Source organism: Podarcis erhardii, assembly GCF_964252035.2.
Source record: "Podarcis erhardii genome assembly, chromosome: 9".
Lineage (NCBI taxonomy): Eukaryota > Metazoa > Chordata > Lepidosauria > Squamata > Lacertidae > Podarcis > Podarcis erhardii.
Genome location: NC_138512.1, coordinates 71,360,011 through 71,387,624, shown reverse-complemented (window position 1 = coordinate 71,387,624; position 27,614 = coordinate 71,360,011). Strand labels below are relative to the sequence as shown.

The 27,614-nt window shown below is 43.6% G+C and overlaps 1 protein-coding gene and 1 long non-coding RNA gene across 10 annotated transcripts in view; one reads left to right on the top strand and one right to left on the bottom strand.

The window, feature by feature from the left end:
• Positions 1-27,614, bottom strand: part of SLC4A4 (solute carrier family 4 member 4) — a 195,245-nt gene that overhangs the window by 59,223 nt on the left and 108,408 nt on the right. For 3 of the 7 annotated variants that reach the window (XM_081876690.1, XM_081876687.1, XM_081876688.1), the window contains 5 exons: positions 22,912-23,047; positions 15,294-15,454; positions 14,096-14,248; positions 6,131-6,226; positions 4,724-4,800 (listed from right to left, as the gene is read on the bottom strand). In XM_081876690.1, the coding sequence (XP_081732816.1) occupies positions 4,724-4,800; positions 6,131-6,226; positions 14,096-14,248; positions 15,294-15,454; positions 22,912-23,047 (623 nt within the window). Of the gene's footprint in view, positions 1-4,723; positions 4,801-6,130; positions 6,227-14,068; positions 14,249-15,293; positions 15,455-22,911; positions 23,048-27,614 lie in introns of all 7 variants that reach the window. The other 4 variants (XM_081876692.1, XM_081876691.1, XM_081876689.1 and 1 more) reach the window with 2 other exon arrangements.
• The window catches only part of LOC309350459, a 61,396-nt gene continuing 57,410 nt past the window's right edge, over positions 23,629-27,614 (top strand). For 2 of the 3 annotated variants that reach the window (XR_014160396.1, XR_014160398.1), the window contains exon 1: positions 23,629-23,777. This is a non-coding gene — a long non-coding RNA (uncharacterized lncRNA). Of the gene's footprint in view, positions 23,778-24,647; positions 24,804-27,614 lie in introns of all 3 variants that reach the window. The other variant, XR_014160397.1, reaches the window with a different exon arrangement.

The following is a 27,614-nucleotide window of genomic DNA, read 5'->3' as shown; positions in this document are numbered from 1 at the left end:
AAGGTAAAGGGGACCCCTGACCATTAGGTCCAGTCGTGACCGACTCTGGGGTTGCGGTGCTCATCTCGCTTTATTGGCCAAGGGAGCCGACATACAGCTTCCGGGTCATGTGGCCAGCATGACTAAGCCGCTTCTGACAAACCAGAGCAGCGCACGGAAACACCGTTTACCTTCCCGCCGGAGCGGTACCTATTTATCTACTTGCACTTTGACATGATTTTGAACTGCTAGGTTGGCAGAAGCTGGGACCAAGCAACAAGAGCTCACCCCGTCATGGGGATTTGAACCGCCGACCTTCTGATCGGCAAGTCCTAGGCTCTGTGGTTTAACCCACAGTGCCACCTGCGTCCCTGTTTTAGTGCTGCTTTAGTAAGACTTTAAACTTTCTTTCTACTTTTAAGCTACAGTCTTCTAGATGCAGCAGACTGTAAAATTCAAATAAGTTGGTTAAAAAAACAACCCAACAACAAGATCAAGTAGCTGCCTGCTCTTTATTATCTTTTATGTCAAGTATGAGGACGGGGGGAGCCTCGAGGCAGGTTAGGTGGCTCAGGAAGAGCTCCTGAGGTCATGGGGCTGCTGAGGAAAGAGGCATGCAAAGCTTCCAAGTCACGCTATGAGCAGCGCATGCAGAAAACACAGCAGCCTACCATATAGTATACAACCAGACCTGGATCTGAACACAGAAGAGAAACCAAGGCAAGGGTTGCAGAGACCTGTATCTCTCCTATCGTGAACTCACCATTGTTATGGCTTGGCGCCAAAGGCATTACTCAGCTCTGCTCTGAAATACCCCATGTATCAGAAGAGCTGGAGGTGGGGTGGAAACCCCAGATATCTAACCACCTGGATTCCTAGGAATTTGATGCAGGCACTGAAGAATGTGAAGAATTTGGAATGTCCAAGCTATAATTCATAGGCAGCTCTATGGAAATTTCACAGCTGCACCCTGCGTTCCATTCCCTCTTCATTTCCCTCTGCTTTCTCTACTGTCCCTTTTGCACCTGACACTCTTAGTTCAGAGTGCAAAGAGATGTAAAAGCCACCATGAAACACCCTGACAGCACATCTTCTGAAATTTTGCTTGACTGGCTTCCCTTCAAACAGGTGTCAAAGCAAAAAGTTGCGCTCTCTCTCCTGCACCAGAGTCCTCTTTGGGTCTGCCTTCTTCTACTTGGTGCCCTCTACCAAGGTGGGGCAAGGCTGGTCTAGGGTGAATCCAGGTCACCGTGGCAATCAGATACGGTAATTAGGATAGTCCCAGCAATGGGAAAGGTTAAACAATCGCCAGCACAGACAGAAGAAAGAACAGAGAGGCTGCAACTGGCCCTTACACAATCCATCAATGAACTGAGCTCCGAGAAGCAGGAAGTCCTGGAAACATCTCTAGAAGAACCAAGCATGGGGTACACCCCCCCCCCTCCATCCAGGCCAACTTCTTTTAAACTTTAGAAATAGTTTTGGCCAGCAGCAGAGGAATGGAGAGAGAGAGAGAGAGAGAAAGAGAAAGAGAGAGAGAGAGAGAGAGAGAGAGAGAGAGAGAGAGAGACTTTACTGTTGATATGGAAACACAGGAGTCAGGGAAGTGCTGCAAACACTGGGGACAAGGAGTTTTTGTGTAAATCATCAAATCAATGGTCCAGCTGGCTACACTCATCTGAACACATTATGCATCTTAAGCATGCACTTTTCGCCAAAGGCAGGGGAACCCACTTCCCTTCAACGTGCTCTGAGAGCATTTGTAAACATCCGTGCATATTCTCCTGCGGTTTCTATATGGAACTGCGTGAAGCTGAGCAGCAAACACAGCCCCCAATGCTGCTTTACCCAAAGTTTATTTAACTTGCATGCATTTAAAATGCTAGCTGGTATGGGGAGGAGGAGAGATGGGGGGTGGGGGAGAAAGGTCCTTGAGATTCATCGTCCATAAGGGCTTGCCAAGGACATTTAAACAAAGCACAGAGAACTGAAAGATTTCTGCAGGGTTCTGGGAACAGCGACACCATTAAGGGAGGGTGAAAGCACTTGGAACCCGGTTTTCTGTGGAGCCTTCGCATAATCCCCAAACAGGAGGGAGTTAAGAAATAAATTTGGGGTCTTTTATGTTAGGAGATACTAGAGTCTGCTTCTGTTTTCAAACAAAACCAGATGAGGGACGTTTTTAAAAAGCAGGGGTCCTATCACACGAGTCTTCTCCAGTGTGTGGACCCACATGCATGCATACACACACACACACACACACACACACACACACACACACACACAAAAACACACAAACACACAAAAACTGTATTCCATGGCTATTGCCCTCACTGGCTTGTATCCAGCACTGTTGTAGCACCAACAGACACCCAGTTAGGCAACTGGACTGCCCAAGGCAACAAAAATGCATCTCCAGCAACTTCCAAATGGCTTTGGGTGCTTTTTAAATAAATAAATAAGGCCCTACTGGAACACAGATTAACTTGAGTCCTGGTTACTGTCTTACCATACTGCTGACTGTAACATTCTCATTTATGACATTGCATAACTGAGTCCACTATTCTGATAGCACACACTTCCAGGTTGTTCACACTAGACATCCCAGGGTCACTAAAAGAAATGGAAACGCTATTTTCTGGACATGAGCAAAGTGGCTGAACCCATAAACTGAAAACATGGTCAGGGTAGATTGATTCAGTAATGGGGAGTTAAAAATCAGTGAGACAAACGCTTGTCTAAAACCAGTAATATAAATCAGTTAGCCCATTGTTTAACTGATACAGTTCCTGAATAAAGATTCATTCTAACTGGCTGCCAGAAATCATGTCGGCCTGCAGTGAAACAGAACCTAAGTTCAGCTGACACGGAATACACAAACCTTTTGGAACATGGAATCATCTGCTTAGAGACAAAGTAGGCAATTTGAAATTATTTATTTTTACTCTCTGTGTACATGTGTGAGGGCACCAAGCAAGACCACTTACTAGATGACCAAATTTATGGGGTGATACCTAATGTCATACAAGTATAGTTCTGCTCAAGTAACAGGTCTTTCCCCATCCTGTTCTCTCCCATCATGCACCCTGAGTCTTTTCTGGATGGTCCCACAAACCTACGGAGAAAAATTTGAGGGCGTGGAGGGCAGGGGGCTGCAGAGAAGAGAAGTGGAGAGCTACACTGCACAACTTAAAATATTCTGTGCAGTTGAAAGAGCAGCGATGGATTGAGCAAAACAGGGTTTCTAGATGAGCTGGGAAGTAAGCACAGAGTATATTTAACTGCCACTATATAGACGAGTGCTGCGTGGACCTAATCCCCTCCCTCTGCAGTCGATGGGATTTAAATGATTTAACGTGAAGTGAATGGTGACCTCAGTGTCCGTTCTCTTTGGCTGACTGTCATAAATAGCCATAACTTCCTACAATGAAACATGACCTGTTAGGTTGGTCAGATGAGTGTCTTTGCTCAGTTTTATCACTTTCTCTGTTTGAGGAAGAATGGGTTTCCATCCTGATGCAAATAAGGTTGTCATGGGCATAAGGATAATAATAAGGAAAATAAAAACAATAAGGAAACTTCAGTATATCAGCACATACTACCCCACCCTCTAGCCTCCGGTGGACAAAAAAGCAAAACAAAACAAGAGAGTGATACAGCTCTCCGATTTTCGGTATTTATTTTCTGAACAGAATGGCATTTCATAACAAAGCCTTGAGGATTGTCAAACTTGTAGGAAGCACAGCAAACTAATGAATGCAAGCCAGTCAGCTGTCATGGGAAAGACAAAGGTCTTTTCATCTACCTCAAGATGCCACTAAATAATGTATTATTCCCTTGCTGCACTTAGATTGACTTCTCTCTCTCTCTCTCTCTCTCTATATATATATATAAAAGCACACACATATCACCTGAATCTGTCTGGTGTGAGAGAATTTGAAGGATCAGCATGATCAAATCGACACCCTCATCCACCCACCCCATCAAAATGATTTCTTTGTCAACTTTATGAGATTAACAAAACCATTTTGCAGTACTTCAGCTCACCAGAACCTTGTTGTGTGTGTGTGTGTGTGTGTGTGTGTGTTGGGATGGATGGGAGGAATTGGTGTTGAACTTGGGATAGGAGTCCTCAGAGCTCTGGGGTGGAGGGCTCCAAGTTGTCAAATGCTGGTGTAACATAAAACAAAAACCTACAACTGATTACGCACACATAGACAAAACAGGCCAATTGAACTTTTCCATCATTTGGTAAACCTTGTTTATCTTCACCTAAGCTTTGTTCTTGCTCCTTGTCTTAGTTAGGGATGAATTTTTCTAAAGCGATTGATAATTAAGAAGTTTGAATGCAAGCAAGAGTATGAGGGAAGGGCAGCAGTGGGGAATGAATTTAGACCTGCAACACCACTTGCATTTGACCTCCTTATGTGAAAGATAGAGGAAAAACTCTAGAAATTAAGAGCTTTATTCTCCAACAGAAAAAGGGCAGGCAGGCTTTCTTTGGCCTATTGAAAAGCTGGAAGAATTCTGCAGGATCTCTTGGGCAAAGTGATAAACCACCAAGTCAGGAGCCTTCAACTCAACACTGGCAATAAGACAATAGCCTCTTAAAACAGCCAGTGCTTTAAAAATTGCAACTGCTCACGTTTTCCCTTCATCCTAAAGTGCTCATCTCCTCCTGAGCATCACATTCTTTCCCGGTACATCTTTGCAAGGAAATGATGATGGGGAATTCCAGGCTTACCTGTTCTTTGTCAGGTTTGTCAGAGATGTCGTTCAAACTAGAGGAAGTCAGGTTTCTGTGCGTCATGGCTGGGCTGCCTGCAAGAAGAAGACCAAGGTCTGTTAAAACACCGTTTGCTAAGGGACACACAGAGACTCGGGCCACAGCAATACCCGAGCAAGGCAGTTTGCCAGTTACATGAAGGGTGGTTGAAAGCTCAATATAAGATGGCTGCTATCTGCTAAAGCAAGTACCAACACCAAGCAATGGCGGAATACATGTATATATGGCAGTCTCTTTTATCCTCAACAATTTCATTTGGAGAAATTCTTGATTCTCCCCACTTAACTCAATGGGAGACTTCACTAACATGCAAAAGGTTATGTTTTCAGAGGCCTTGATCAGAAAACTTTCAACTTTTATGTACATTAGATTTATGTACATCTAAACCAAAACCAAAACAGAAAGAAGGGGTGAAAGATTTGCTCACTCTACTAACTGAAAATGATGCAAGAAGCAGCATGTTGACTGAGCTACAGATTTAGGATCAACATGAGGGTAAAACAAAAACATCCTGATTTGGTTAGCTGGGGGCACATAATAATCCCATGGAGGTTCCCTTCATCTTCAGCTTGTTTTTGCCTCTGAGTCGCATAAAGAACATGCAAAATAAATAAGAGGGTAAAATCAATTACAGAGCTTGTGCATGTAGTGTTTCCATGTTGGGTTGAGATATGGTCCAAACCTCTATTCAGGCACGAATTGATAGAATTAACAAGTCACTAGGCAACATCCTTAATCACTGCATTAGTGAGGGAAGTTGAATTGTAACTCTCCATATGTGATAAACCTTCACCACCACTGCAAGGAAATTATCAGGTCATGTACACAAGGAGGCCTAGTGAGTTCAATTCAGTAGCATCATGGAAATCAGATCCTACACCCCAACTTTGCAGCTGTCCTGCACTGAACCGACCTAGATACGACGTCAAACAGATGGTTTGGGGCCAGCCAAGGGCAGTTCTACCTGAACATCTAGTTCTGGGTCCTTGAGGTCAGCGAGTTTAGAGAGCAGTGGACTTAAGACTGGCTTGTAGCAACCATGTGGTATGGCTCTGTTGACCAAACTAAACTAGAAGGATGGTTTTGGGGTACTTAGTCTGCCTGCCAGTCACAGGGCATGTTGTTGCATTCTCCTTTCCTTGAAGTCTGCAGTAGCAGAAGCATCTTACCTCATAGAGTTTCTGGTTCAAGGATAGGGTCAGTTTTCCCCATGCAAAGATGTATTTTGGAACTTTAATTCCTTGGAAGCCCACCATTTTTGCATGTCGTCGTCATCTCCAGACTGATCCCCCGACACACAACCACACCCCCTTCATGCACACCGTTTCCCTGGAAAGTGCAACTCCTTTCCCATCATCCACTTACTTAGCCATCCCACGCTGGGGCTGCGCTGCACCCGGATTTCATCATCCAACGTGCGGGTTGCTAGGCAGGGCACAGAACTCTCAAGCGGGCTGCGGGCTTTAGAGTCGCAAGCAGGAGGAAGAGCACGCATTCGAGAGTAGCAGCGAAGAGGAAGAGGAGGAGGAGGAAGACAGCAGAGTTAAGGCAGAGGAGAAAGAGAAAGGCCAAAGCAACTGCAGAAGCAAGAGAGTTAAGACAGAAAAGCATTCAGACACTCGTGTTAACACACCACAGAGAGCTACGCACATCCGCAGGTCAATTAGAGACCGTTCCAACACCAGATTTTGCCGTGTACTTGTAGAAAATGTGGCACTGAGTGCATTTTCAGTGTTTTGTAATATTTGCCCTTTTGCAACCCTCATACATGAAGGACGTCTGTATATACAGAAATTAAATATTCAAAATAAAAGCAGAAAGAGGAAATGGCAAGGTGCAAACACATAATTGCCACAACTTACTCAGATTCAATTCAGGAAACTAGTTCAAAATCGTGGGGATTTGGCCTTCGACTGGGTGGCTCATTCATACAACTGGTCCCCCCCCCCCACACACACACACTAATGAAGATCTGGAAGCTAACCTCTGGGAATGAGCCCTAAGCTGAAAAATATTACCTCTGAGTGACAGTACTGTATTTTATCCTAGCAATCTAACAGAAGCATGCTGGCTGGGGATGATGTGAGTTGATACCTGAGCACGGCAGGTTAAATGCTCACTTATGGCAGCATCTGTCGATCTATGTAGAGATGTAAGGACATTAAGCAAGATCACTCACTTCAAGCTGAAATAGTAGTTTGTGGGAGAAACAGTGTTTTTCCATGACATCAGAAATGAATGTCTATGTAAGTTTTACTGTCCAAGTGTAAATGCTCCTAGTTTGCCCAATAATGAATGTATTACATGGGCTGCAATGTCCTATTTTGCCACCAATGGATTCAAGTTCCAAGAAAGGAGATTCCAACTAAACATCAGGAAGAACTTTCTGACAGTAAGAGATGTTTGACAGTGGAATGGACTCCCTTAGGGGGTTGTGGACTCTCCATCCCTGGAGGTTTCTAAGCAGAGGTTGGATGACCAGCCCTCTGTCATGGATGCTTTAGCTGAGATTCTTGCACTGCAGGGGGTTGGACTAGATGACCCTTGGGGTCCCTCCAACTCTAGTATTCTGTGAATGGGATTCCTTCTGAACACCTACGTCCAATGAAGCAAAGAATAGGTTGTCGGATACTTCTGTGGCTTAACGCTTTGTAAATAACCACAGCAAATTCTGCAACCAAAGGTCATAACAGGTGGCCAAATCTTTTGCTGTCACTGGATTGTAACCCGCATCCTGACAACGGTACCCAGAAACCATCTGAAGAATTTAGAAAGAAAGCGGCTTCTTTGACTGTTACTCACAGCCAACATGCACAACAATGGGGCGGGGGGAGAGAATGTATTCCATTTTGTAACACTTCAAATAACGTGCCAATGATTTGCATCACCTGGAGAAACGTCTCTTCTTTCGCACACCCTTCCCCTTCTGTTCCTCTTTCTACTCTCATTATTTCTAAACTCTGCTGATGCATTATTCAGCTACTTAGAATAACCTGAATGACACTTAAAGGAATAAAACCCCATTGTTCTGTCCAACAACACGCCTTATTGTCAACTGCTGCCTCAATGCATTGAATAAGTAATTGTGATGAATAAATGATAAATGCTATGTTTCCAAACTATTGTTTTATCCTAAAGGGTAGCATTGAGATAAAAAAAATAATTTCTAGCATGGCTACTAGCTCAACTTTTAAGGCATTTCTCTTTGAATCAATATTTGGGAGGAAAGTCCTTCGGTCAATAGCTCAAGTTGTTGGCTTCTGACTGAACTACACCAACCCAAAGCCCTGCTCTGTTCACCTGCCATACCATAGCCCAGTGTTTCTCAAACTTGAGTCTCCAGGTGTTGTTGAACTATAGCTCCCATCATCCCTTACCACTGATCCTGCCAGCCAGGGATGATGGGAGTTGTCATCCAACAACAGCTGGAGATCCAGGTTTGAGAAACACTGCCATGGCCAATACAGAAGACCCATAGGGCCAGTCATGTCCCAAAGGACTATGATGCCTGAGTCCACAGTAACTTACTAGTTCCCAGACCCTCAGATTCTTGGTTCAAGGCCCACCAGACTCTCAGCAAGCCTTTTCTGAATTATCTCAGCCTCTCCTTGCTAGCAGCTGTTCTACCAGTGCTACTGAGCATGCCCACGTAATTCAATGAGCCGGTTCACATGTAACACTAAACCATGGTTTAGCTGCACTGTGTGGACAAGCTAGAACCAGCCTGAGCAAAATCTTGAGCTTCTGCACTCCCCTCTCCTCCTCCTGTGCAGCCAGAATTTGGTTTCACTTTCCACTAATCCTGGTTTGTTGTTACATACCAAATAAGAAACTGAAGGGTTGTTCAGGTATTGTAGTTCGTTTGTTTAGAAAAGGACTAGAGTTTTTTTTTAAATCTCAGTTTCTGGTTCATACAGAACAAGCAGCCAACATTCTTTTAAAATAAAACTAAACATCAGAAGATTCTCCTACTGGTCATTCTACACAGGAGAAGCTTGTTGCCATATTTCAAATAGTGAAAAGTTTGTTGTTCAAAATTGCAGAGAAAAATGCCATTTTTGAGCCAACACGGGCTGCCAAACGTCTGGGTTTTCCCAGACATTTTACCGATTTCCACCCAGACACAGTAAGGGACAGCAGCATTCCGGATATGTCCGGGAAATTCCGGACATATGGCAACCCTAGGTTTATTCTAGCTTGTGCATGTAACGCTAAACCATGGTGAGAACCAGCCCAATGAAAGTCCCACTTGAGTAAAAATATCCTTAAACCAAAATCTAAATGCTCATTAAAGCAGTTCTTTAAATCTTCTCCCTTACCAAATCACCTGCTATGTCAATTCCCTCGCTGCCATCCCATCTTGTTCACCTGTTTACAGCACCAAGTTTATTGTTTGCACTATAGCAAACAAAAGCACCAAGGAAAAGATCTGCAGGAAATATGGAGCATGCAGAAATATGCAGTATATGCAAAGCAGCCTGGAACCAAACACAAGGATTGGCAAAGAGCAGCATTTGGAGATGGACCCAGTTCTCGAACATTTACATTGAAATACTTTCTTAACAAATAAAATATTCTAGTGTCTATGGGGTCTAAAGGACAAAGAGATGGGGTTTGGGACATGAGGAATGCGGAACCCAGCTTCTGCTATGGACTCGCTGCGGCAAGCAACTTTCTCCCAGACCTCAGCTTCCCATCAGTGAAGTGGGAACAACTTAGAGAATGCATGAATCTACCAATGACATAATTCGCACGTCACGCTAAGCCAAACTATGGCTTAGCGTAACTGCACTAAGAGAGGAAACTATGAACACTGCATTCCTCTCCCAGTCTTGCTGCCGCCATAGTACCTGGAGCTAGGCTTAACGTGTTATCTGGGCCCAGGCTCATGCTTTTTCTCGCTTCAGATAAACCATAAGTTATTTAATTTCCCATCCTTCCCTATTAGGGCTGCTCCGGATAGCATTGCAGCAAGTTGGCTTCTGAAACAGTTGAATGTAGGACTCTATGAACACAACCCTTGCTAAAGATGCTACTAATTTACATTAATAAGAAAAAAATTAGCAGAAGCACTTATCATTGGACAGAGTAGCCAAACGCGAGATAGGTGAAACCCCCTCTAGAGACAAAAAGTACACAGTGCTAGCCACATAATTCAATGAAAGCCCCACTTCCTTGGACATAAGATTTACAGTCAGAATCAATTATTGGATGCAGATTTAAACAGCATAGCTTTAGCAACAGATTTACTACAAATCACTGCATGCCAACAAATTTATAGAATATTCTAAATCAACATATATGGAATGAACCACATGGAATGTTTTCTTTTTCCCCAAAACATGAGCAAGTCATCATGCAAATCAGGGTTCTCCACCCTGGGGAGTGTGGACTGCAAATTGTTCCCTTTGGAGGGCTGGCTTTCAATGGAAAATTTTGATCAAATGTTGCGTTTTACATGAGTGTTTCACTTATTCATTTTATTGATCTATGTTTATTGATCATGCACATTAATGGAGATGTACACATGAATAATAATAATAATAATAATAATAATAATAATAATAATAATTTATTATTTGTACCCCGCCCATCTGGCTGGGCCTCCCCAGCCACTCTGGGCGGCTTCCATAGAAACCAAAAATACACTAAAATATCACAGATTAAAAACTTCCCTGAACAGGGCTGCCTTAAGATGTCTTCTGAATGTCAGGTAGTTGTTTATCGCTTTGACATCTGATGGGAGGGCGTTCCACAGGGCAGGTGCCACTACCGAGAAGGCCCTCTGCCTGGTTCCCTGTAGCTTTGCTTCTCGCAATGAGGGAACCGCCAGAAGGCCCTCGGCGCTGGACCTCAGCGTCCGGGCAGAACGATGGGGGTGGAGACGCTCCTTCAGGTATACTGGGCCGAGGCCGTTTAGGGCTTTAAAGGTCAACACCAACACTTTGAATTGTGCCCAGAAACGTACTGGGAGCCAATGTAGGTCTTTCAAGACCGGTGTTATATGGTCTCGGCGGCCGCCCCCAGTCACCAGTCTAGCTGCCGCATTCTGGATTAGTTATAGTTTCTGAGTCACCTTCAAAGGTAGCCCCACGTAGAGCGCATTGCAGTAGTCCAAGCGGGAGATAACTAGAGCATGCACCACTCTGGCGAGACAGTCCGCGGGCAGGTAGGGTCTCAGCCTGAGTACCAGGTGGAGTTGGTAGACAGCTGCCCTGGATACAGAATTGACCTGCGCCTCCATGGACAGCTGTGAGTCCAAAATGACTCCCAGGCTGCGCACCTGGTCCTTCAGGGGCACAGTTACCCCATTCAGGACCAGGGAGTCCTCCACACCAGCCCGCCCCCTGTCCCCCCAAAAAACCAAGCACTCATGATGGGCCAGGAATTTAATAAACAGTATACTGTATAAAGAATTCAAAAGTTTTGTACTAGGTTGTTGAACAAGATTGAGAGATGATGTACTCATGGAAGGTTGACTATCCATTTTACCAATTACACGATTATTTGTTTTTCTCTGATTTGCTACTTTAAATTATTCTTATTGGATACTTGGTAACATGCATATGATTTTAGGTTTGAGCCCAACCTTTTGCTTCACCCTTGTGTCATCTGTTGGGGTATGTAATTCCTTGTTGCTCAGTCTACTGCGGAAGGCCACAGGTTTAAGTGCAGGGGGGTTTTCTGTGTGCCTTCCCTTTACGTGCAAAGCAGGTGTCTGCTCCACACCTGTACGCATGCTCTTGGTAGCACATTGCTGCAAAGCACTTCAGAGTGTTCCAAACCTTTCACATGCATAATCTTGTGATCCTTGCATCGACTCTGCAAGAACAGACTTCTAAATGAGTCCGCAAAAATGAGTGGAAGGGCTGAGAGCTCTCACCCTCCTGAATGAGCTTGCTGCATTTCTTTGCTAGAGAGAAACCTCTCTCTTCAGCAGCTCATAAATAAGCCCTACTGGGCTCAATGGGTGCCTACTCTCCAGGAAAGTGTCACAGGATTGTGCCCTAAGGCACTTAATATCCACTAGAAAATGAATGGTAGGGCACGGACTTAAAAGCCACCTTGCCTTCCAAAGTCTGCATCTTAAAAAGTCTCGGATCATGCTATGGTTCAACAAGCCAGGTCAACTGAAGTCCAACAGCCAATCTGCACATTCGCAGCAATCATATTATGCTGCCATGTTAGGTCTACCCCACTAAAGTCTGCAGATGGGGAGTTCAATAGTAAAATACTCAATAATCCCATGCATTGTAATTTCCTTGTAGAAAAGTAGAATATAAGAGCAGACTATTTTGGAAGATTTCTCCCCAGCATGCTCATTATTTTTTTTTACATGCAATTCATTATTTTCTGTTCTTTGCATGGAGAGCTCTTGCACCACTTGCAGTGTTAGAATTTAAGAAGGTTCACAACAACTGGCTCTGGCTTCTGCAGAGTGCATCACACTGAAGCCAGAAATACCTGTCTCCACTCTCTCTAAATCAGCCTTCCTCAGCCTGGTGCCTTCCAGATGTTTTGGAGTACAATTCCCATCATCTGGCTCAGCTGGTGCATCTGTGCTGGTAGGAAATATTGTCCAAATCATCTGGATGGAGGAACCAGGCTGAAGAAGGCTGCTTTGTATACTTACCAAGAGGAATTCCCCAACAGATAAAACATTTTGCTTATCACAGCCTTGAGCCAAGTACTTTTTTATTTAAAAGATGCAACTTACCACCTGCATTCCAAGAAGGAGCGCTTCTTGGAATAATAAAGTGTGGAGGGGGGGGATGAATATTCACATGTTGCAAGTTTTGTTGAGATCATATGAGAATCCATGATTCTTGGCCTTAGTGGTTCTCTCCCTCTTTTCTTCAATCAGATTATTTTTCCCTCGCATGTTGAGAAGCAAGAAAAGTCCCCTCTCATCCCAGCAGGGATGCACGGCCTTAAACAATGCTGATCCCCACAATAGACAACATCACTCAATCATGAGATTTCAGAAAACAGTGTTAACTAGGTTCCCATACACCTCCATTGTCGTATGTCTCGGTTCTCGAACGCTGAAAACCCGGAAGTAAATGCTTCCGTTTTCAAATGTTTTTCAGAACCCGAACATGCGACGCGACTTCCACTGAGTGCAAGAAGCTCTTGCAACCAATGGGAAGCCGCGCATTGGTTTTTGAATGTTTTAGAAGCCGAATGGGCTTCGAGAACACATCGTGTTCGAGAACCGAGGTACCCCTGTAGTAATATAGATGATGATTGCCCTGTTCACCTTTTTTGCGTTTCTGAAGTTTCTCAACTCAACACTATTGAACTGTTGAACTTTTATCCTTGAGGACTAGAGAGGATTCCTCTCTTTCTAGTTAATGCACTTGTTTCCCAGAATTCTAACAAAAGCCTCTGGAGCTGGGGGGTTGGGGTGGGACCTGTCCTCTGGATATTGCTGGACTACAACCCCCATCATCCCTGATCATGGACCATGCTGGTGGGGATGATGGGCGCTGGAGTCCTACAATATCCAGAGGACTATGGGTAAGTCACCCCTGCTCACAGAGGACTATTACACAGCCCATCTGCTATTTTGCACACCAACACTCAAAATGACTTCAGGACAATTTTCACCCGCCATTACAGTCTAACACATTCTAGATAGCTCAATGTGTCATAGGCTGCATTCATGTGGCAGTTCATTCCCATTTTCCTGACGTTTCCCTAACTGCTAATTTCCACCTTCTATTTCAGCTTTCACATGACATAAAAGCCACTCCCGGGAATATAGTGGGACACAGTGTAAGGTTAGCACTCAATTCCACATTGTTTGCAAAAAGATTTTTTTTCCCGCCTGGAAGCCAATAACATGGAAATGAGTGCCAAGCTTGTGTTCCATTTCTGGAAGTTGATTTTACACCACATGAACGTTCCAATATAATGAGATAAATTAAATGTCAGGGAAACGGGATGAGCTGCTGTGTGGATGCAGCCCGATTCTATTCCGGAGGACACATCGTTGTTTGTGTTGTGTGTTTCGTGCGTGTGCCGTGCCAGGTGCTTTACTGAAGTGACTGACTAAAGCAGACTAACAAAAACGAAGCGCGCCCATGTCTCTTCTCAGTTAGCCCACGGAGATATGGTTAGAGCGATGCGCCACAGCATTAAGAAGCCTTCAGAGCCCATAACTGATACATCCGTCAGTATGGTCTGCTACTCTACTTGTGGGGTTAGATGCGTTGCCATGAGATGGTGATGGAGTTAGTGGGGAGCAGGGTTTCGGTGGGTCTCTACGGGAAGGCCAAAGCCCACTGGCTTCTGCATTACCATTATCTGGGTTGGTAAACATCCTACTTGCACTGGAGACAGTCTTCCCGATGTCGGCCAAGGAGCGCAGGTTGGATTTTTTGGTCTGGTGGCGATGTTTCCTGAGCAGGGTGTAAGTGACCTTGTCCTTCATTTCTTGCTTCAACAGGCCTGTCTCAATCTGGTTGTCAACAACCATCTCTGCAAACATGAGGATTTGGGGAGAGGGGGAGGCAGGGAGAGAAGAAAAGGAGTAAATCAATGTAAACAAAAATAAAAATGGTTTCAGAGTAGGCTGGTATGTGTAAGTTCACATATGCATAGGGCTGGGCAGTATCTGCTTTTCAACATCACGATATACCACCAGAGAAACATTGCAATATACTGATATATCACAATGTCTGAAATAAGGGTGGCGCTTTGTAGAAGCACTGGCTGGCTTCGGGGGGGGGGGTTGCATCACTCACATACACACATACAAATCATGATGTGCGATATATTGCCAGGTCAAAAATTATGAAACAGGTATCATGATATGGACTTCAAACCAGTTTTGGACAATGGATTGATATATTGCCCAACCCTCTACGCCAACCTTTCTCAACATGTGGGTCCCCAGATGTTGTTTAACTACAACTCCCATCACCCCCAGCTAGCAAGGCCAGAGCTCAGGGATGATGGGAGTTGTAGTCCAACAACATCTGGGGACCCACAGGTTGAGAAAGGTTGGTGTACACTGATGTGTTTTAATCCTTAAACAACAACAACAAAGAAACTAGCAAGAGGTATACAAAGTGGGAGTTAGGAGTCCCACAACATCTAGGGGACTACAGATCCCCCACTCCTATCTTGTAGACTATCCAAGATACTGAACAAGATGAACAGGCACACTATAAGACAGCTGAGACCCCAGCAACTTTTGGGTCATCCTCTCCTTGAACTGTTTCCATCCTGGTAGGCAATGAACTTGCACCTAAAAGAACTGGTACCCAAGTTTGCTTGTTTCCTCCTTCCTCAAAATCCATTTTCCTTTTGTGTTATGCCTTTTTAGATTGTAAGTCTGACGGTAGAGGCCATATTGTTTTCATTGATCTGCAACCCACCCCAGGAAGCTTGGTTGCTGTTGCTGTTTTGCTGAAAAGCAGCGTAAAATAAACACATGCCCAGATCCAACATCCCATTCAACGGACCAGGTTGGTTCTTGCGATGTAGAACAGTCCAAAGCACTGCGTTCGAAAGCACCTACCTACTACCTGAGGGAGCGATGAGGCCTCCAGATCCAACATGATCGACCCTTTCTCTATACACGTCCTCAACTCAAACAAGCTGTGAAGGGACAATGTGGCAACGTGTGGTTTGCTCCACCTCTCTCCACCCTGTTCCACTTTCTCCTCAAACTTTATCCACCTGAGAGAGAGAGAGAGAGAAGTTGAGAGAGACTTTGTAAGGATGAACTTACAAAGAAGCGCTGCTGTATGAGCTTTCAAGAACAAGCATCTACATCATCAGATATTTCATTAGGAAATTCGTGCCACAACAAATCCATTAGTCTCAAAAGTATTGCAAAGTTATTTCCCTCCTCTTTTTACATGTTATGGCTTATTTATATACCGATTTTTGGCCTGACGGCCTTTAAAATACCAAATAAAATATGCATAACATCAATTTAAAATGATATAAATTAGCATTTGTTTAATTAAAACAAACAAACAAACAAACAACTGGGTATGCGTTAGGAGCAGCAGTCAGCTCCAAGGCAAAGAAACAGAAAAACCATCCATCAACACAATACTATCTCTCATCTTTGGTGTACATTCTCCCACTGGATTAAAGTTGGTTTTGCATATTGGTTATAAACCAACCCCTGTGGGAATACAGTTGGATTTGTACACAGAACATAAGCATTGCAGGGGGCTGGACTAGATGAGCCTCAGGGTCTCTTCCAATTCAATGTTTCTATGATTCTATGATATAGGGAAAGGCAGTTTCAGAAAGGCAGAGTATCCACTAGAAACATCTCTATGCCTCCCGCTGTTTATTATTTGCTACGCATGAGCCACAAATATCTCTGCAACTGCGGAGCCCAAATGGATTCCAGGGAGCATCTTTTCTGATTCCAGCTGTGCTTTTCGTGACTGCTTCTTCGGTCTCGAATGAACAGTGGTCTTTATTCATTCAAAAAAGAAACCACTCAGTTCAATTTCACCTCTATACCAGAGATGTTTATCGTTTAAATCAGTGGTCCCCAAACATTTTTGGGCCACCACCCACTCCATCCTCAATGCCCCCTACCCTTATAAAATAGAATAGCAGTTTGCATGAACCACTAAGGAAGACGATAACACAATAAAATTCAAAACAATAAGAACTGATGAAATGATCCAGTGATACCAGCTTTTCAAAGTCTGTTTACATTTCCAGCCACACCGCCACCGCCGTCCCCTAGCCCCCAGAAGTAGAGCAATGGCAGTAACCGAGACATGAATTCAGACAACACACAAAACCACCGTGAGCATAAACCAGCAACTATGGCTTCCAAGGGGAAAAATTTTGTTATTTTTGTTGATTATTGTAAAAGTAACACAATATTTTCGAATGCACAGTATAGTTTTTCCATAATTTAGATCAATAATTTAAAGAAACCTTTTTTTTAAAGTATGAATTTATGTTAGCTAAGTCATTTACAGTGGTACCTCAGGTTAAGTACTGAATTCATTCCGGAGGTCTGTTCTTAACCTGAAACTGTTCTTAACCTGAAGCACCACTTCAACTAATGGGGCCTCCTGCTGCTGCCGCGCCACCGGAGCACAATTTCTGTTCTAATCCTGAAGCAAAGTTCTTAACCCAAGGTACTATTTCTGGGTTAGCAGAGTCTGTAACCTGAAGCACATGTAACCTGAAGTACCACTGTATGGGCTTTTTGTTTTGTAATCTAAATTATTGTTTTGTATTTTTTTGGTGATTTGACTACTGGAATATTATGGAGGGGAAATAAAATAAGGCCTGATAAATAATAAACAGAATTTTTTTTATTATGGTTTGCCAGCCAACTGCAAATCGTGGTTTGTCTATTCAGATCTTCAAGACAAAGTAAAGTTTATTTAATTGTGGTTTGATGCAGTGTCTCAAGGGAGCCCCGTGCAACCCGCTCTTTCCAGTTCCTGCATGATCTCCCTTCAAAACAGTGTTGATTTAATGCGAAATCCTGCAGCTGCTCAACCTGCCATCATTACGGTGGTGGAGATTTAATTATGCACCTGCTGGGCCTCTCTCCCACACACAGCTATTAAAAGCTAAAGAAGCTACCCTACAGGTCAGGAGTTTACAACCCTTGCCTGTGCTTATGAAACAGCCCTTAGGTGTGGAAAAATGTTTCTACACCAGACGGCATTTGCCCTTTGTCCTAATCTACAACTAAAAGAAGATAAAGACAAGACTTTGCTTCCCCACCCCCACCCCACCATGGTTTGTCCGGACAAATTTTCCCAGTCAATCATTTTTCACAGCAGAAAAATAAGGAAACATTCATTTCTGTCCTTTTTGTTGGCAATCTTCTTTTTCATTTAATTGAGCATGTTGTCCAAACCAGAAGTTGTGGTTAAGATCATACTTTAATGACCATGAGCTGTAGACAAGAACACACCTTAGCAGAACAAACTCACAGTTATTCTGGAGAGGCCTTAACCACAAGACCAGTGTGTTAAGTCAAACCATGGTGCAGTGTAGCAAAAAGGACTGCAGAGGAAGCTCTCTGACAACTTGCTTGTTCACACAGCCTCACCAAACCAAAGTTTGGTTTACAGTACACAAACCAGCTCCCTGGGGAATTTTATGGGCTTCAAAGCAGACAATACAGGGCTCAAACCTGCCTTGTGCCACAGATGGTGGAGGAAAATGTGTTTGACTTGGAAGATGCCTGTAGAATTAATTTAAAGCCTTAAAACTCAAGCCTAACCTTGGTCTGAGAAACAGGGGCAGACCATGACAGTTGTGTTTAAAAACATAAATCTCTGATCCAAACGTTTCTGTAAAAATCGCAGGTGTGTCACAGACACAAGTTCACATCTAGCACCTTTTCTGTACAGTGGTACCTCGGGTTACAGACGCTTCAGGTTACAGACACTTCAGGTCACAAACTCCACTAACCCAGAAATAGTACAGTGGTATCTCGGGTCAAGAACTTAATTCGTTCTGGAGGTCCGTTCTTAACCTGAAACTGTTCTTAACCTGAGGTACCACTTTAGCTAATGGGGCCTCCTGCTGCCGCCGCGCCACCGCCACACAATTTCTGTTCTCATCCTGAAGCAAAGTTCTTAACCCGAGGTACTATTTCTGGGTTAGCAGAGTCTGTAACCTGAAGCTTATGTAACCTGAAGTGTCTGTATCCCGAGGTACCACTGTACGTCGGGTTAAGAATTTTGCTTCAGGATGAGAACAGAAATCGCATGACGACGGCACAGCAGCAGTGGGAGGCCCCATTAGCTAAAGTGGTACCTCAGGTTAAGAATACTTTCAGGTTAAGAACAGACCTCCGGAAAGAATTAAGTTTGTAACCAGAGGTACCACTGTACTTCTGTCACACCGAAATATAGTGCTCACCCCTTTACGGAGGTAAAATACAATTTCTCTGCATAACGTAGCAACGGCTAGAGCCCTGCTAGAGCAAGTCAGAGGTCACCTAGTTCAGCATCCCATTCTCAAAGTTGCCAACCAGATTCCTGAAAGAAGGATATAATGGCAATTGCCCTTAGGATTGCATTGCTGGAGGTATAAGATAGAAGCCACTCGGAGCCTCCACCTTCCATAAATTTGTCTAATCCTATTCTAAAGCCATCCAAGTTGGTGACCATCAGTACATTTTGTGGCAGTGGTTTGTAGTAAGAATATCAGATGTTTCTTTTATCATAAGCCAAAAGCTTTTTACTCCTCTGGCTACCGAAACTTCTTCAGCAGCTATACAGAAACATTTGGAAATCATTCTAGAACAGGAGCCCTCTCTAAGTGCAAACTATCAGGCGTGCCATGGTTAGTCTTTGGCCAACCTAACTCTTGTTCACAAAATCTTCAGTCTTGAAAACTTTGTTGTTTCCAAATTACATCTCATGTAGTTTGTTACAAATCCATAACAGTTTAGCTCACACCATATAATTAGTTTCAGTATCGTTTTAAAAGTTGTGAATATTATGAATTCCTAATTCTGTTTGTTTTGCGTAATACAGTGGTACCTCGGGTTAAGAACTTAATTCGTTCTGGAGGTCCATTCTTAACCTGAAACTGCTCTTAACCTGAAGCACCACTTTAGCTAATGGGGCCTCCCGCTGCCACCGCACGATTTCTGTTCTCATCCTGAGGTAAAGTTCTTAACCTGAAGTACTATTTCTGGGTTAGCGGAGTCTGTAATGTGAAGCGTCTGTAACCCGAGGTACCACTGCAATGGGTATGATTATGTTTGTTGTTAGATGGCTAGATCAGGATTAAAAGGAAGTGTTCTCCCTAAAACATTTCCTCTTAAAAGTATCCATTTTGGGGAGGGTACAGAATCCAGATCTGTTTAGCTTTGGATACCCTGAGGGATGGCCTTGGGAAACTGAATTCACTTTATTTCTTATGAAATTTTGCATTGCAAGACCAATCACAATTGTGTGTGGGCACTTGGGAGAAGAGAGGCATTCACTCAGTTTTAAAATAGGTAGATAAACAAGACAAATTGGTGTGCTTCTGAGTGTGGAAAAAGGAATCAGTGGTAGCTTCATTTATTCAGCTATAAGTTCAATATCTGAAAAGTCACCTGTATGAATCTTGCATCTCCCTGTCTCCTCTCCTCTTCACTTTTCTGTATACTCAGTGGCATAGCGTGGGGGGTGCAGGGGGGCCGACCGCACCGGGCGCAACATCTGGGGGGGGCGCTAATCTAGTGGAAGAGACTCGAGTGCTAAAATCCACGGGTTAGGGGGCGCAAATTACTTGCCTTGCCCCAGGTGCTGACAACCCACGCTACGCCACTGTGTATACTAATATGTGAATCTAATGTATGATGCTTCATTCTTCTTTAAAGGAACTGTATACAAAATGCCCTTTATGAGTACCCTTTGCTTTTTCTGTACTTAACAACATTTTGTTGTCTTTTTCAAAAGCTGCCCTTTTATATATGTATTTTAAAAGGTGTTTCAATACTGGTATTTTCTCTTTAAATTTTGTTTTAAAAGATTATTTACCAAAAAACAGCATCTATATAAAGTTTTTGATAATAAACAGTGATTTAATTGATCTAAGGATCCCCTCTTTCACCTCTGAATCAGCTGTGAGGAATTTATAAGTTTTTTTCTTTCATTTTTTATTAACCTCATTGCTGTTGTTATTTAAATTTGCATAGTGCCCTTCATCCGAAGATCCCAGGGCAGTTCATAACAGAAAAACACAAAATGAGACTACAAAATACACAATAAAGACAAAAACCAACCAATAACTCCCCTACAACAAACACATTTAAAAGGCCATTTTTATGCAATGTGCAAAACTGGCTAGTCTTTTGGTAAAGCTAGAGATGTGTAGGAAAAGTGCATTTTTGGGGGGGGGGGAGCAGATGATCTAATGCAAAGCAACCCCAAGCAAAGTGCCTCTAAACCAGGCATAGGCAAACTCGGCCCTCCATATGTTTTGGGACTACAACTCCCATCATCCAGGACCAGTGGTCAGGGATGATGGGAGTTGTAGTCCCAAAACATCTGGAGGGCCAAGTATGTCTATGCCTGCTCTAAACCTTACAGAAGCAAAAGTATGAGCTCCTCGTTTTATGATCACATCACAAAACATCAACATTTCCCTGCATGGAAAGTATGGCCACAGACATTAATCATCCAGTGTCATCTGGGAAACCTGTCTGAATCAGTTTTCCTAGAAAAGTGTATACTGGTGTAGAAAAAGGCGCACACATTTTGCGACAGCCCCATGGCATGCGTTTGTTGTAAGAGGGTTAGATTTTGGGTTAGGATTGGTGTGTAAGACCAGTGTCCCACTCGGTAATCCTCATGCATGAGTTAGGGAGAACAAGGTGATATTCACAGGTAGGGATTAATATATCCAAACACAGTAAGAAGCTCTTAAGGCAGACGGTGGGGGAAAAGATTAGCAGAGCTCTGATAACAAGAGAAAACCGAAGAGCTAATATTTAAAAGTGTAGGGGGAGAGGTGGAGGGCCCTGGAAAACAATGACTCAGCACTCGAAGAGAAAAACAGAAGTCTAGATTTGGGGAAAGGGGTCAGTTATTGTAATGTCACAGCAGAGTCTCGCTCTAGCAAGCCCCACTGGAATTACGGCTAGGTTGATTACACGATGGTGACTTGATTAATTATTGTTGAATTGTGTCATCACTCCAGCACAATTTATCTGCATGCATTGCTCGTAAGTGACCAAAATGTTTTTTATGAGTCTAATAAGAAACTAAGCATGGTGTGCATGCAAATTAAAACCCAACCTCAAAGTGTTTAATTCATGCTAATCCCAAAATGAAAATATCTAAATGTTTGAATGACCGCATTTTGGGTGCTTTATTCTGTTACTTTAAAACGATTTCAGTTGGAAATTATTCAAGCCAAGGGATATAACAACAACAACAACACTTCATTTTATATCACTTCAGCTACCTCATTAACCCTAAAAACAACCCTATGAGGTAGGATGGTGCTACTGTCCCCATACTGCACAGGGGAAACTGAGGCTGAGCAATAGCACCTTGCCTGAAAACAATCTTGCAAGTTAATGGTTGAGGTGAGAGTTCCTGGCTGAGATCCTATATAATAACCACTACACTAGATAGATAGATAGATAGATAGATAGATAGATAGATAGATAGATGATAGATAGATGATATAGATAGATAGATAGATAGATAGATAGATAGATAGATAGATGATAGATAGATAGATGATAGATAGATAGATAGATTAGATAGATAGATAGATGATAGATAGATATAGATAGATAGATAGATGATAGATAGATAGATGATAGATAGATGATAGATAGATAGAGGAACTATATTTGAAATTCATTTTTAAGCACAGATGGTTTTAATATGAATTAATGATGTTATAACTCAATCACCTTTCTGACAAGTGTCGTGCAAAGATCACTGTGTATGTGTTGTTTGTGTGCTAATCTTCTGAATAAAGGATAGGAACATTAGGAAGCTGCTTTAGACCATTGGGTCTATCTAGCTCAGGCTTACATACACTGACTGGGGGTGACAATTCAGGATTTCGTGCAGATGTCTATCCCAACCCCACCTGGAGATGCCTGCGACCTTTTGTTTGCAGGGCAGACACTCTGCCACTGAGCTACGACCCTTCCCCTTAATTAAGAATAACATAGTAGCTCTATTCACCAGCAAATGCTTGGGAAATTCCTCTGGTTCCTTTTTATTGGAAAAGCATTCCAGAACCAGCAGAGAATAATTAGGAGGAAAGGGACAGAAGAAGCTGACTTCTGCTGATTCGGAACATTGGTCCACGCATTGCCTACACTGGCTAGCAGAGGTCCTCCAGGATTCAGGCAGGGGTCTCTCTCCCAGTCATACCTGGAGATGCTGCCAACTGAACCTTGGATCATAGAATCAGAAAGGTGGAAGGGACAGAGTCCCAATGTGGGGATCAAACCCATAACCCTGAGATTAAGAGTTTCAGGCTCTGCCAACGGAGCTATCCAGTTTAGGTCCCACCACTGAGCTACAGTCCTAATGATACGTGTGGAACCCCCCAAACTTCCAGAAGAAGGTGCTCCCCAAAATTAACACATGGCTTGCCACAACCACTTCCTCAAGGGGCCGTCCACTTCCCCCAGAAAAGACAAAGCGATGCCAACTCACCTTGCAGTCTCCTTCCATTCCATCTCCTGCCCATCCACAGCCAGGAGCTCGTCCAGTTCCGTGAAGAGCTGGGGTGGCGCGGGGCTGTCATCGTCTTCGCCCAAAATGAAGCGGATGCGTTCGGCGGCGGGGGAGACTGCAGAGGTGAAAATACTGCGGTTAACGGACTGCAGGATGATCAGGGAGTTGCGATTCCTCTCCCTTCCCTTCTCTCCACATCCATTTGGTTGCTTCTCCTCGTCGCCTGCTCCATCTGACATCTCAGCTCTGAGTGCGGGCTGTCGGATCTTTTTATTATTATTATTATTTGCTAGGTGCCTACTTCTCAAGTCTCTCTTTTCTTACAACTTACTTCTTAAAAAAAAAGAAAACAACTTTCAAGCTGGGGGTAAAGTTCAAGAGGACGTGCGTCTTCTTCCCCCACTCCTCTAAGCTCTGTGTTCACAGCAGACCCACACAGCTCCTCGTCCAAAAAAACAGGAGAGAGCTTCCAGGCTCAGCACCAATTTGCTCTATGGTGCATGCCCAGGGACCTTTAGTACTCTGATCAGCCGAGGTCCTTTAAAGTCTTTTTCTTTATAGGCAGAGAACCAGTTCCAGCCAAAACTATTTGGGGGGCACCTCGTGAAGAGGAAGTGGCTTCCCATGTGCCAACTCCCCCCCCCCCGGTTTGTACAAAGCTGGAACTTTCATTGGCTTGCGAGGCAACACTCATTACCAGCGTAAAAGGGAATATTTAACAAAATAGCCCAGCTCTTCTTTTGCATGGGAAGCTGCTGTGTACTCTGGTCCATTTAGTCAAGTATCAAACACAGTGAGGAAAAGGGAAGGAGCAGAAAGGCACAAAGCAATCAACCTATCCACAGGTAAGACACGGTGTAGCTAAAAAGAACACTAGTTTTGGTCACATGTAGGTTACACCTGCTATACCATGCCATACCTAGAACATGCCATCCCTAGGCTAGAACCATTAACACCTGCTGGTCTGTAATGTCTTGCTGTTTTAACATTTTGCTCAGGTATCTCCAACTGCAACTAACCGCCAGCCATCCAAGCAACTATGTTTAAAGGCATTTCCACATCACCTAACACTCAGCAAGTGCCACTTCTTTAAGATGCTGCATTTGATGAAAGCTACTGTTCAAATTTAGGGATGCGGGTGGCGCTGTGAGTAAAACCTCAGCGCCTAGGACTTGCCGATCGCACGGTCGGCGGTTCGAATCCCCGCGGCGGGGTGCGCTCCCGTCGTTCGGTCCCAGCGCCTGCCAACCTAGCAGTTCGAAAGCACCCCCGGGTGCAAGTAGATAAATAGGGACCGCTTTATAGCGGGAAGGTAAACGGTGTTCCGTGTGCTGCGCTGGCTCGCCAGATGCAGTTTGTCACGCTGGCCACGTGACCCGGAAGTGTCTGCGGACAGCGCTGGCTCCCGGCCTATAGAGTGAGATGAGCGCACAACCCTAGAGTCTGTCAAGACTGGCCCGTACGGGCAGGGGTACCTTTACCTTTACCTTTACTGTTCAAATTTAGAGGGGGGGAAAGACCACTGTTAAGAAGTTCTTTTTCATACCAGACCCAAAGGAACAACTGCATGCCTAAACTTGCAGCACTACTACCACTACTACTACTACTACTACTACTACTATTATTATTATTATTATTATTATTATTATTATTATTTCCATGTTGAGGAGTCAACTGCAATTTCAGGTGATTTCATTGACTCATTGTGTTTAAAGCTGTCAAATGCATACAGGAACCTGTAGCCCTCCAGATATTGCTGGTGGACTCCAGGCTCCTATCAACCCCAGCCAGCACGGCCAACAATCATGGATGATGGGAGATGTAATTCTGCAACTTCTGGAGGGCCATAGATTCCCCAGCCCTGCTCAAAAGTGAGTTGCTCTCATCTTCTTACTCCTTTGGGCTGCAAGGGTAAAATGTACCTCCCGTATTTTAACTCAGAAAGCAAATGTGCATGTCAAAGTTCTGGGAATCCCTGGTTCAGACTCTTTGGGCATCTGGGTCTTGATATAGGTTTTATCTGGAAACAAGTCACTGGAAGTTACTTCTGCAGTCTCCTTGGGCTGTCAGCCTGAGCTTATCACAACTTGTGCCATTTTTTAGAGTTACTGGAAAACTCAGCAAAGCTTTGTCCCATGTCTTTTCTCCCTGCATTGCATGACTATAACGTGTTCTAGCGAACAAAAGCCACGAGCCTAGGACAATTATGTCCCACCTTTCAACCTAAACTTCTTCCAAAACAGATAAAACTACAAGATTGGCATAGTGATATCATCCTTTGCTTTTAAGGATTTTATTTGGGTTTGACTTTCTTCTTTCACCAATATATTTTCATAGTTATGGTTTTTATTTTGATATACATGTTGTTGTTGTTTGAAAGTTAATTAAGCATTTTCAGGAGGTGTTGTTGTATTCTGCTTCTGTGTTTTCCTTTTTCTTCCTTCCTTGGATTATACTTGGTATTCTTTAGTTTCGGGACACTGTGCATTCATTATGGCTCGTTTGTGTACTTTTAGGTTAATTTGGACTGCTGTGTTACTGCAACACATGGACGTTTTTTGGATTAGTGAGTTAGTACAATATGTGGATATAATTTTAATTAGTTTCTTTTTAAAAAATAATGTAACGGAGGAGAAAATAATTAAAATAACAGCTATGAAAACTCAATCAAGATCCAATTCCTAGACTAAGAGTGGGTTGAGCAAATCAGGAGTTGCAACAATAGTCTAAATACAATTTTCTCCCTGGTTTCCTGTTGCCACAAAAGTTTCCCATCGTGAGACAAACAAGAGAAGCATATCAAACCTATTCTGTTTCTGTTTTTAAAACACAGAATAGGATCAAGATCCATTCTAACTGAAGGCGGGGGGGAGATGGGGGGAGACAGGGATCATTAAAAAAACCTTTTAGTGAGAGGAGAGGTAGTTGTTTTGTAAACCCACCTGGTGAATCAAAGCACAATACTGTATTAATTGCATGCATCCAAGCTAAAGAACTGAAAACTTTGCCAATATCTTCTGACTCAAGACAAATCCAAGTAGTTCTTACTAGCCTGGTGCTGATGTAACTGACAACTCGCTCAGCAGTCCATCTAAAATTCAAGGGTCCCCGTGTCCATTATTTACATCTGCATTTTGCCTTGGTCACCAACTTTAGATAGAAAGACAGATAGAATTATTATTATTTTGCACTGGGGGTCATATTTTGAACAGAACAAAAGGGTCAAAGAGCAAGCTATATTTGCTCCTTTCCCGTGCAAAACAAAGACGGCAAAGTGTCGCTTCCACCAACAAGCAGGAGCAGCAACAAAACTTCAGCTAAAAGTTCTCGCCTTCTGCACCGCAGCTGCTGACCTCTGTTTTCTGATTCATACATGTGAGTAAGCAAGGGGGAGCAGAAGTCAGGAACTTGAGGAGGAATTCTGCCTGACATGGTATCCTGGATCCTGAGCTATCTCCAAACTCTTTTTATGCCTATTCTGTTCAGGGTGCTGGTACTAATGTACGGAGCCATACACAGCTCAGGACCAGAATACCTAAAAGATTGTCTTGCCCCTTATATACCTGGCCAATCACTCCTGCTGATGACATCTCACCAGGAGGCCCTTTCTATATGATGTAGGAAGCGAGGCTTTTTTCTGTGCCTATTGAAAACCTTCCATTTCCAACAAGCCTTGTTAGTAGAGAGTATATACACTTCAGAATGTTTTATAGGAAGTGATTCATAAATGAAATGAATAGTTAACTGTTGTCTACTCTCTCACAGCTCCCTATTTCTATTCAAGTTCTGTAAAATTAGATTTGTATTGCTTTTTGAAACAATACAAGTAGTGTATTGTTAGTGGTGCCCTTCCCCCTGTGGACCGCCCTCCTGTCAGATGTCAAAGAGATAAATAACTATATAATCTTCCAGAGACATCTGAAGGCAGCCCTGTATCAGGAAGTTTTAATGTGCGATGTTCTGCTGTGTCTTTGTATTTTTGTTGGAAGAAGCCCAGAGTGGCTGGGGCGACCCAGTCAGATGGGCAGGGTACAAAAAAATAAGATAGTAGTAGTAGTAAACAAAATATGCAGGGCCGATGTCACCTTTTGGCAGCTGGTGTGGACGCTGACCATGCTGAGACTTCCTCAAAATGCTACCTGGTCATGTCAAGGCATTCGCAAAGGAGTTATTAAACCCACAGAAAATCTGGGAAGGGAAAGGATGGAGCAACTTGGATGGATCAAAACTCAGAATTCAACTCATTCAAATTGGACAAGGGTTGGGAAATATTCAAACTGGTGCTTGTCCGAACTGTTCCCTCTTTCCGCAGTTGAAATGTATCTCATTCCCATGGGACAGGGCCTCAACCCAGACACTTCCACATCAGTAAGAGAGTCCTGGACCCTCTTCAGAAATAGAGAGGCCCTCTCCCTCTAGCAGGAGGAAGAAGGGGCTGTGGTACCTCCATCTCCTTTTTCCAAGCAAGGTTGCTTACTCTCTCATCCAGCACCAATTCTTCCTCACAGAAACTCCCTCACTTCTGCGGATCCTGCTTTCCATGCCAAGCCATTCCGAAATGCATCAGGAGGCACTGCAGGATGCCCCAAGAACAGAGCACAGCCAATTTCACCAAGAAGCAAGACCTAGAACACACAAGACCTAGAACAAGGAAGCAAGACCTAGAACACACACCTCCCTGC